The 11,227-nt window shown below is 46.5% G+C and overlaps 1 protein-coding gene across 1 annotated transcript; it reads right to left on the reverse strand.

Moving 5' to 3' along the window:
• Nucleotides 1-558: 558 nt before the first annotated feature.
• On the reverse strand, nucleotides 559-8,886 carry CENPV (centromere protein V). Its single transcript, XM_015828699.1, has 4 exons — nucleotides 8,768-8,886; nucleotides 6,734-6,803; nucleotides 3,483-3,597; nucleotides 559-784 (listed from the first exon to the last, which is right to left on the reverse strand). Exons 1-4 carry the CDS (start codon nucleotides 8,884-8,886, stop codon nucleotides 660-662), a joined length of 429 nt encoding a protein of 142 aa, XP_015684185.1. The 3' UTR covers nucleotides 559-659.
• Between the last annotated feature and the right edge of the window lie 2,341 nt (nucleotides 8,887-11,227).

Here is an 11,227-nt window from a genome sequence, read left to right on the forward strand (position 1 = left end):
CAACTAAAATTTCATTTTTGATGTGTGCCGTTGTGCCCACAGTAAAAAAATGACAATAAAGGTTAATAATAAAGGTTATCTTATCTTATCTTTTCTAGCCCCCGTTGTTAAGGGAGTCACTGCGGCTCTTAAGTCACACGGGCTCCCCCATCGACTTTGCTTTTCAGAAGTTTGCAAAAGGGGATCACGTGCAACTGTCAAGTACACGCCAGTTGCCAAGTCTCTGACTTTTGACCATGTGACCGTGGGGGTGTTGCAACGGTCGTTAAGTGTGAAAAACGGTCATAGGTCACTTTTTTCAGTGCTATTGTCACTAAATGAAAGGTTATAAGTCGAGGGCTATCTGCAGGAACACCACCGTGGGAATTTCCCCTCCGGATCTTTCCACGTTACGGCGTATTTGGGGGGCTTCGCGGTGTTTAAATCTTCCTTTAGTGCTCTTTTTCTCAAGATAAGAAGGCTAGAATATTTTTTTTTTAAAGGAGGGGCGTAGGATTGAGATAATCCTGTTTCTATGCCGCTATTCTATCGATGGGGGAAATAAGCAGGAGAGAAAGAATATTTCACCCCCAAAAATGGCACTCTTTGGTTTCCTAAATGAAACCCGAGTTGAAGAAGGGAGACGTGAGGGCCCGTTGTGGTTTCCAGAACCGGGACGGTCACGGCTTTGACATATTCCTGATGGTGGGGTGGCCCTTCACGGCTTTCTCCCACTCCTTGCCGTTAATGGGCTCCACGGTGATCTTGGTGATGGTCCCCTCATCCAGGCAGTGGGGCGCGATTCCTGCAATGAAAGAGACAGACAGCGGTAGCCGAAGGACAGAGTTGGGAGGGACCTTGGAGGTCTTCTAGTCCAACCCCCTGCTCAGGCAGGAGACCCTATACCAGAGGTAGGCCACCTTGGCTCTTTTATGACTTGTGGACTTCAACTCCCAGAATTCCTGAGCCAGCATGGGGGAACTATGGCCTCCTTTATGACTTGTGGACTTCAACTCCCAGAATTCCTGAGCCAGCATGGCTGGCTCAGGAATTCTGGGAGTTGAAGTCCACCAGTCATAAAAGAGCCAAGATTGCCTACCCCTGCCCTATACCATTTCAGACAAATGGCTGTCCAGTCTCTTCTTAAAAACTTCCAGTGTTGGAGCATTCACAACTTCTGGAGGCAAGGAGTTCCACTGGTTAATTGTTCTAACGGTCAGGAAATTTCTCCTTAGTTTTAGTGTTGCTTCTCTCCTTCCTGAGTTTCCATCCGTTGCTTCTTGTCCTGCCTTCAGGGGCTTTGGAGAATAGCTTGACTCCCTCTTCTATGGGGCAGCCCCTGAGATACTGGAAGACTGCTATCATGTCCCCCCCCCCCCCGTCCTTCTCTTCGTTAAACTAGACATACCCAATTCCAGCAGCCGTTCCTTATATATTTTAGCCTCCAGTCCTCTAATCATCTTTGTTGCTCTTCTCTGCACTCTTTCTAGAGTCTCAGCATGTTTTTTACATCGTGGTGACCAAAACTGGATGCCGTATTCCAAGTGTGGCCTTACCAAGGCCTTGTAAAGTGGTATTAACACTTCACGTGATCTTGATTCTGTCCCTCTGTTGAGGAGAAGGTGAGTGAGAAGACAATTCTTTTATACATTAAATGGCTTTACCTGATCTGAAGACACCTCTTAATACATGATCATTGGACAGGAGGCTAAAACATACAAAGAACAGTTGCAGGAACTGAGTATACCTAATCTAGTGAAAAGAAGGACGAGGGGGGACATGATAGCAGTCTTCCAATATCTCAGGGGCTGCCCCAAAGAAGAGGGAGTCAAGCTATTCTCCAAGGCGCCTGAAGGCAGGACAATAAGCAACGGATGGAAACTCATCAAGGAGAGAAGCAACCTGGAATTAAGGAGAAACTTCCTGACAGTCTGAACAATTAACCAGTGGAACTCCTTGCCACCAGAAGGTATGAATGCTCCAACACTGGAAGTTTTTAAGAAGAGACTGGACAGCCATTTGTCTGGAATGATAGAGAGTCTCCTGCTTGAGCAGGGGGTTCAACTAGATGACCTCTAAGGTCCCTTCCAGCTCAGTTATTCTATGTTCTATGTTCTAAACGTTTGACTGCCAGAAGGGGCTTATTTCATTGTTACAAAAGAGAAGACGGGTAAAACAGGAGAGTAGGAAGTAGTTACTACAGGTGGTCCTTGACTTGATTGCTTAGGGATCACTCAAAGTCACGAGGGATCTCCCCGGAGGTACCTATAACCTGCTTAAAAAGTTTCAACAGCCAGCCCTCCAGGGCCAATGAGTTTGCATTTTACGACTCCCTGCAGTGTCTGCGGTCCTGTTTTACCAAGGTTTTGCTCAAAAACCAGCATTTATTTCTGGAGTTCGTCAAAAGGGACCCATAGCTAAGCAGCGGTTTGCTTAATGACCGCTGCAAAAGAGACCATGAAATTGAGTCAGCCAAGTGGATGTCCTGCTTTATTACATCGTAACTTATGACCATGATGGGCAAGCTCTATTACAGTTGTAAGTGGAGGACTACCTGTGGATTGTTGAATATTTTCGGAATGGTAATAGGTAATAGCAATAGATCTTAGATTTATATACCGCTTCACAGTGCTTTACAGCCCTCTCTAAGCGGTTTACAGAGTCAGCCTATTTGCCTCCAACAATCTGGGTCCTCATGTTACCGACCTCGGAAGGACGGAAGGTTGAGTCAACCTGGAGTTGGTCAGGATCGAACTTCCTGGCTGTGGGCAGAGTCAGCCTGCAATGCTGGATTCTAACCATTGCGCCACCATGGCTTCCTTCCTTCCTTCCTTCCTTCCTTCCTTCCTTCCTTCCTTCCTTCCTCCCTCCCTCCCTCCCTCCCTCCCTCCCTTCTTTTTTCTTTCCTTCCAAGCAATAGCACATAGACTTATATACCGCTTCCCAGTGCTTTATAGCTCTCTCTAAGCAGTTTACAATTTACAAAGTCAGCCTATTTGCCCCCAACAATCTGGGTCCTCATGTTACCGACCTCGGACGGACGAAAGACCGAGTCAACCTTGAACCAGTCAGGATAAAACTTCCTGGCTGTGGGCAGAGTCAGCCTGCAATAAGGCACTCTAACCACTGCGCCACCAGGGCTCATGATAGAAGACAAAGACAAATTCGGGGTTCAAACAGCTGCCGGAGGCAATCAGTATACAGTAGGTCCAAACAGACCCACCGCTATCTAACCATGGAACAAAGAAAGCGTGGTCGCGCGCTCTTAAAGAAAATTCCGGGGTTTTTTTGCCATAAAACACTTTTCACAGATTAGCTTTGCAATTGTACAAAAACAGAAATAACTTTCGCATAACATAGGGGGGGGGGGGGAAACCACCTCTATTGCAGCCTGAGAAAATTAAAACGGAGAAAAAACCAGGGTTGTAAAAAAAAAGATGATGGATTCGCATCTGGGAGAGAATGGTAGGATTCGACCCAGATTGCCCCAAATCGTATCCTACCGTAGCCGTCTGGGTTGGAACGGGGCGTGTAAAAGCTCTGGACGCCGCACGTCTTGCAGAAGGTGTGCTGGGCGCAGTGGGTGTTGAAGGTGTACGTGGTGAGATGGTCAGCACCCTGGAGGGAAAGAAGACACAAAGTGGGGGGGGTGGGTTTTGGTGGGAAAGACACCTCATTTTAGGGGCATCGTTGCTATGTTTTGTGAGATCTAGGAGAAGAGTGGAGGTGGGTGGATGGGGTCCTCCATCTCTGGAGGCTTTTAAGAAGACGTTGGACATCCACCACCTCCCCAGGATGGCCGAAATAACGTAGTTTGCAGGGAATCGGATTAGATCAAGGGTGTCAAACTCAGGACGTCACGCGACGTGTGGCGACGTATCGTCACTTTTTTCTCCATTGCCGGCAACGGGGTGGGCGCGGTTTTGCCACGACGCATCCGGCCCGCGGGCCAGCAGTTTGACACCCCTGGATTAGATCAATATTTCTCAACCTTGGCAACTTTAAAAGGTGTGGACTTCAACTCCCAGAATTCCCCAGCCAGCCACCTCTTAATGTTGCCGAGGTTAAGAAAATCCAAGCTACAAATAGCCCTTGACTCATGATAGTTTCTTTTAACGATGGTCTGAAGGTATGCCAGCCTCAGAAAGGCACTTCTGACTGTTGTAGACACAAACACACAGACACAGACACACACACACACACACACACACAGACACAGAGTCGTGATATGTAGAAGAAGAGCAGTCAGAGTCTAGGGGCGGTGTCAAGCGAGCAATCAGGCTAGAATAATTACGTTCCCATAAATGGTCTAAGCCAGGGGTAGGCAATCTTGGCTCTTTTATGACTCGTGGACTTCAATTCCCAGAATTCCTGAGCCAGCATGGGGAAACTATGGCCCCCTCATGACTTGTGGACTTCAACTCCCAGAATTCCTGAGCCAGTATGGGGGAACTATGGCCCCTTCATGACTCATGGACTTCAACTCCCAGAATTCCTGAGTCAGCATGGCTCAGCATGGCAACCTCTCCATTTCTCCTCAGCATGGCTGGCTCAGGAATTCTGGGAGCTGAAGTCCACGAGTCATAAAAGAGCCAAGGTTGCCTACCCCTGCATTAGACCATCCTCTTGACTCAGTCTTTCCAAAGTTGGCCATTTTAAGATGAGTGGACTTCAATTCCCAGAATTCTCCAGCCAAGATGCTGATTCAAATGATGAAAATTGCCTAAAGTGGCCATGTTTGATAAATCATTGGTTTAATCCAAACATTCTGGCTGAGGAATTCTGGGACTTGAACTACACACATCTTAAAAGTGGCCAGGTCTGGAAAAAAAATCAGTTTCTTGTAGTGTTTATGGTACCAGGTAGAAACCAGGAGGCTGTGAGTTCTAGTCCCGCCTTAGATGTTAAATCACCCTAATTTCTTAGCTTGTAAAAGAGATTGCAGGAGATTTGTCTAGGCCAGGGGTAGGCAGCCTTGGCTCTTTTATGACTCGTGGACTTCAACTCCCAGAATTCCTCAGCCAGCATGGGAGAACTATGGCCCCCTCATGACTTGTGGACTTCAACTCCCAGAATTCCTGAGCCAGCATGGAGGAAATATGGCCCCCTTCATGACTCGTGGACTTCAACTCCCAGAATTCCTGAGCCAGCATGGGGGAACTATGGCCCCCTCATGACTCGTGGACTTCAACTCCCAGAATTCCTCAGCCAGCGTGGGGGAACTATGGCTCCCTTCATTACTCGTGGACTTCAACTCCCAGAATTCCTGAGCCAGCATGGCTCAGCATGGAAACCTCTCCATTTCTCCTCAGCATGGCTGGCTCAGGAATTCTGGGAGTTGAAGTCCACGAGTCATAAAAGAGCCAAGGTTGCCTACCCCTGGTCTAAGCCCAGGCCTTAGCTCAGGGTTGAACTGGGAGGGCCTTGCTGCTCTCAAAGCTTTGGGTGGTCTTCTTGCAGATGTTTCGTGACCCAACTAGGAGGGAACATCAGACAAACAAACAGTAAACCACAGCCTGATCAAGAACCGCCAAGAAGAAAATCAACATTCCCATCAACACTGAGAGGGCAAGCCACTGGTATATAAACAGAGAAGAAACCCCGGTCCCTTCTAGCACTGATTGTCAACACTACTAACATCCGATGTTTTTGCTTTGACAACAGTTGGAGATGCAACCATTTTCTTCTTATGTTTTACTCTTAGAGTTAGAGTTAGAGTTAGATGATGCTGGAGGGAGGAACGTGCATGAGAGTTCAGCTAGACATAACAATATTGGACCTAGGGTGAGAACCAAGGTGATTGAAATAAGAGATGATAAGAATTGGCTGGGCTGGAGGACTGGAGGGGAAGCCTGCCGTTTCAAGCTAATTGGGGAATCTGATTTATGACTGTTAATTGGAGGAGGGAATTGTGCTTTGATACTATGTGCTCAGGGGAGGGGGTGGATCCAGTTTTTGGCTTCGACTGTGTTAGTGCCGAGGCTATGCTCCTCAAATAAAGATTCTTTAAGGTAAACAATGCCTCGAAGTTCCTTTGAAGAGTTTCATCTGTCGGAACCGTGACACTGATGATGTTACTTAGTTGGGTCATGAAATGTCTGCAAGAAAACCACCAAGCTCAGAGAGCACCAAGGACCCCACAATTGTCATTTCCCCACAACCCTCCACTCTGCAAACCTCACTCCCTCCCAGCAACTACCTAGTTGGGTCATGAAATGTTTCCAAGAAAACCAAACTCAGTGAGCACCAAGGAACCCCAGTCCTTTTTTTCCTCCTCCTCCTCCTCCTCCTCCTCCTCCTCCTCTCCCCTCTAGCACTGATGTTACGTAGTTGACTCATGAAACGTCTGCAAGAAAACCACCAAGCTCAGAGAGCACCAAGGACCCCCACAGTCCTCCTCCTCCTCCTCCTCCCTTCAAACTCCCCTCTAGCCCTGATGATGTTACCTAGCTGGGTCATGAAACGTCTGCAGGAAAACCACCCAGCTCAGAGAGCACCAGAGACCCCCACAGTCCTCCACCTCCTCCTCCCTCCTAGCACTGATGATGTTATCTAGTTGGCCATGAAACGTCTGCAGGAAAACTACCAAGCTCAGAGAGCACCAAGGATCCCATAACGCAAGGTCCCTAAACCTGGATCTCAACCAACCCTTCGCAGAGACTGTCTCTTCAGCCAGCCGCTTTTCCACCACTGAGAATGCCAACAGGGAAAACCCCAGAGGACTCCGGGCAACATCCACCCACCCTCTTCTTACCTTCAAGAGCTTAAAGTGGGAAGCCGGGACGATGAAATGCCTGTTCTGTTTCTTCACGCAGATGCTGCAACTGGAGGAGGGGAGAGGGAAAAGAACGAGGAGAAGAAGAAGAAATGTGAATTGGGGAGAGACCCTCTCCACGAGAGACCGAAACGAGGAGGCTGAGCCTGCAAGTGAAAAAAAGGGACTTTGATAGTCCCCTTTGTGAACCTTGCTCAATAGTAGTAACTGTGAGAGGGACCTCAGAGTCCTAGTGGAAAATCACTTAAATATGAGCCAGCCGTGTGCTGCAGCTGCCAAAAAGGCCAACACAGTGCTAGGCTGCATGAACAGAGGGATAGAATCACGATCACGTGAAGTGTTCATACCACTTTACAAGGCCTTGGTAGGGCCAAGCTTGGAATACGGCATCCAGTTTTGGTCACCTCGATGTAAAAAAGATGCTGAGACTCTAGAAAGAGTGCAGAGAAGAGCAACAAAGATGATTAGGGGACTGGAGGCTAAAACATATAAGGAACGGTTGCTGGAATTGGGTATGTCTAGTTTAATGAAGAGAAGGACGAGGGGGGACATGATAGCAGCCTTCCAGTATCTCAGGGGCTGCCCCAAAGAAGAAGGAGTCAAGCTATTCTCCAAAGCCCCTGAAGGCAGGACAAGAAGCAACGGATGGAAACTCATCAAGGAGAGAAGCAACCTGGAACTAAGGAGAAATTTCCTGACAGTGAGAACAATTAACCAGTGGAACAACCTGCCTCCAGAAGCGGTGAATGCTCCAACACTAGAAGTTTTTAAGAAGAAACTGGGCAGCCATCTGTCCGAAATGGTATAGAGTTTCCTGCCTCATCAGGGGGTTAGATTAGATGATCACCAAGGTCCCTTCCAACTTTATTATTATTATTATTAAGAAAAAAAATTGTTGGAGAAGTGGACACACGGAAGGAATGCGTGTGCTAACTGAGGCAACCTTGAAGACCTCAGTCCAGGCTGTCCTTGACTTACAACCACCATTCAGCCCAAAATTTCTATTCCTAAGCAAGACTCATTAAATGAGTTTTGCCCCATTTTTACCTTTTTTTTTCTCCCATGGCCGTTAAGCGAATCCCTACAGTTGTTAAGTGAATCAGGCGGACGTTAAGCGAATCTGGCTTCCCCTTCCCCCGTTGACTCTGCTGATCGGAAGCCAGCTGGGAAGGTCGCAAAAGGGGATCCCACGGCCCCGGGACAGTCTAGCCGTCATAAATGTGAAGTCAGTTGCCAAGCACCTGAATTTGGGTCGCGTGGCTGCAACGGTCATTAAGTGTGAAAAATGGCCCTAAGTCGCTTTTTTTCAGTGCCGTTGTAACTTCCAGTGGTCACTAAAGAAACTGTTGTAAGTCAAGGACCACCTGTGTGCTTATCCAAACTGCTATGGCAACTCAACTGATATGTTTCTATGTTGCTAACATGTTTCCACGCCTCGAAGCAGAAGCAGAAGGTTTTGTGAGCTTTTGGAAAAGGGGCTACCAGGGTCCTCCTGATGGGGGGTTAGTGTAGACCAGGGGTGGGGAACTATGGTCCTTTTATGACTTGTGGACTTCAACTCCCAGAATTCCATGAGAACTACTTACACCATGGGCATTGACAAAAATCACCATCCGTCAATTGCGGAAGGCAGCTTTGTTCGGAACGGCTTACATCCTGCCACGTAATCTTTATTATTATTAAACAACAACATCTGCCTATCCCAGGTGCTCGGGAAGAACTCGACAGGTGGACAAAAATGCCAAATGCAATCTGAGCATCTGGCTGATGGGTGAGAACCACTTGAACACCGTGGGCATTGACAAAAATCACCATCCGTCAATTGCGGAAGGCAGCTTTGCTCGGAACAGCTTAAATCCTGCCACGAAACCTTTAATATTATTAAACATCCACATCTGCTTATCCCAGGTCCTGAGGAAGGACTCAACAGGTGGTCAAAAATGTCAAATCCAGCCTGAACATCTGGCTGACTGTACCTCTTTCCCAACGAGAAAGTTATCTGGCGATACTTACTTGCAATCAAAGACATGGAGGTTATCGGAGGCCCAGACTTCAAACCGGACAGCCCCGCAGTGGCAGCCTCCCGTGTGTTTCACCAGCCCTTGGTACTCACTAAAGAGAAAGAGATCCATTCCTGATCATTTCTAGAACCAATGAATTACAATACAGGCAGTCCTCGACTTACGACAATTGAGCCCCAAATTATGTTGCTAAGCGAGACAGATGTTCAGTGAGTTTTGCCCCATTTTACCATCTTTCTTGCCACAGTTAAGCCAATCACTGCAGTCGTTAAGTTAGTAACACGGTTGTTAAGGGATCCTGTCCCACCTTGGCGGCTTTAAGAGCTGAGTGAGGACTACGCTGGCTGGGGGATTCTGGGAGTTGAAGTTTATTATTATTATTATTATTATCATTATTATTATTGTTGTTGTTGTTAGGGTTATTATTGTTATTATTATGTCCCCTGGTCTTTAAGAAGAGACTGGACAGCCATTTGTCTGGAATGGTATAGGGTTTCCTGCCTGAGCAAGGGGTTGGACTAGATGACCTCCAAGGTCCCTTCCAACATTATTATTATTATTGTTGCTGTTGTTGCTGTTGTTGTTGTTGTTGTTGTTGTTGTTGTTGTTATTATTATTATTATTATTATTATTATTATTATTATTATTATTATTATTATTATTATTATTATTATTATGTCCCCTGGTCTTTAAGAAGAGACTGGACAGCCATTTGTCTGGAATGGTATAGGGTTTCCTGCCTGAGCAGGGGATTGGACTAGATGACCTCCAAGATCCCTTCCAACATTATTATTATTAATAATAATAATAATAATAATAATAATAATAATAATAATAATAATAATAATAATAATAATAATAATGTCCCCTGGTCTTTAAGAAGAGGACAATCATTTGTCTGAAATGGTAGGGTTTTGTGCCTGAGCAGGGGTTGGGCTAGATGACCTCCAAGGTCCCTTCCAACATTATTATTATTATTATTATTGTTGTTGTTGTTGTTGTTGTTGTTGTTATTTTTAAGTCCCCTGGTCTTTAAAAAGAGACTGGACAGCCATTTGTCTGAAATGGTATAGGGTTTGGACTAGGTGACTTCAAGGTCCCTTCTATCATCATCATCATCATCATCACCATATTATTATTATTATTATTATTATTATTATTATTATTATTATTATTATTATTATTATTATTATTATTATTATTATTATTATTATTATTATTATTATGTCACCCAGGTGAGACACCCCTGCTTTATACCAAAAGACACCACCTTTTCTTCCAACTCTTCAGTTCTTCAGTACGCCCACCCTACAGGGTAGCATCCCCCAGATACATGGACCTTCTCTTTTAACCTCCGGCTGCCCCAAAGATGTCTAGGCACATGGACTTCTTCCTGCTCTCCAGATTGAGTCCATGGGTGCAAATCCAATCCTTTCACTCGTCCCGGCCCAGAACTCTGGAGAAAACCTCTGGGGCGTAATGGGAGGAGGGTCCCAGGCACAGACCCAGGGGGCTCTGGAGGTGGAAGGAAGACCCCCCCATCCCACCCTGATTCAGGAAAACCAACCCTCTTAAAAGCAAGTCTATCACTTCTTTTCCAAACTTTCTTACTTCGGGGTGTGTGTCCAAGTAAGGGTGTTCTTAAAGACACAATTCCCAAGTGCGGTTTGGGTCTTCCCAGCTTCCGGGTAAATGCCAGGCATTGGGGTGCCCCTTCCCCATAGAGGGGTGTCCCAAGCCTTTTACAGACCCCCAAGAACCCCTCCCACCTCACCTACCCAAGAGAGAAGCTCCAGGCTGAGCAGGACAAGGGACCCCCCCATGCCAGCGCTGAAAACCCCAGGCTAAATTGGGGTTCTGCCTTAAAGAGGACAGGGGCCCGACGTTCTGCCTTAAATTGGGTGAGTGTGTGTGGGGGTCTCCTGGGGTCTCACGGGAGGTCCAACTTCGCATCCCGCAACAGCCCCCCCCGTGTCTCCGAAAAGGGGGTGCACTTGGTTCGCAAGTCAAAAAAGGGGTTCGTTGGATTCGCAAGTCAAAGAAAGGGGTTCGTTTGATTCACAAATCAAAAAAGGGGTTCGGTTCGCAAGTCAAAAAATGGGTTTGTTGGGCTCGCAAATCGAAAAAAGGGGGGTTCATTGGATTTGCAAATCAAAAAAGAGGTTTGGTTCGCAAGTCAAAAAAAGGGGTTCGTTGGGTTCGCAAGTCAAAGAAAGGGGTTCATTTGATTCACAAATCAAAAAAGGGGTTCGGTTTGCAAGTCAAAAAATGGGTTTGTTGGGCTCGCAAATCAAAAAAAGGGGGGTTCATAGGATTCGCAAATCAAAAAAGAGGTTTTGTTCGCAAGTCAAAAGGGTTCGTTGAGTTCGCGAGCCAATAAAAGGGGGTTCGTTGGGTTCGCAAGCTAAAAAAAAAAGGATTTGTTGGGTTCGCAAGTAAAAAAAAAAAAAAA

This window comes from Protobothrops mucrosquamatus, unplaced genomic scaffold (assembly GCF_001527695.2).
Source record: "Protobothrops mucrosquamatus isolate PMUCROS unplaced genomic scaffold, P.Mucros_1.0 scaffold4803, whole genome shotgun sequence".
NCBI lineage: Eukaryota > Metazoa > Chordata > Lepidosauria > Squamata > Viperidae > Protobothrops > Protobothrops mucrosquamatus.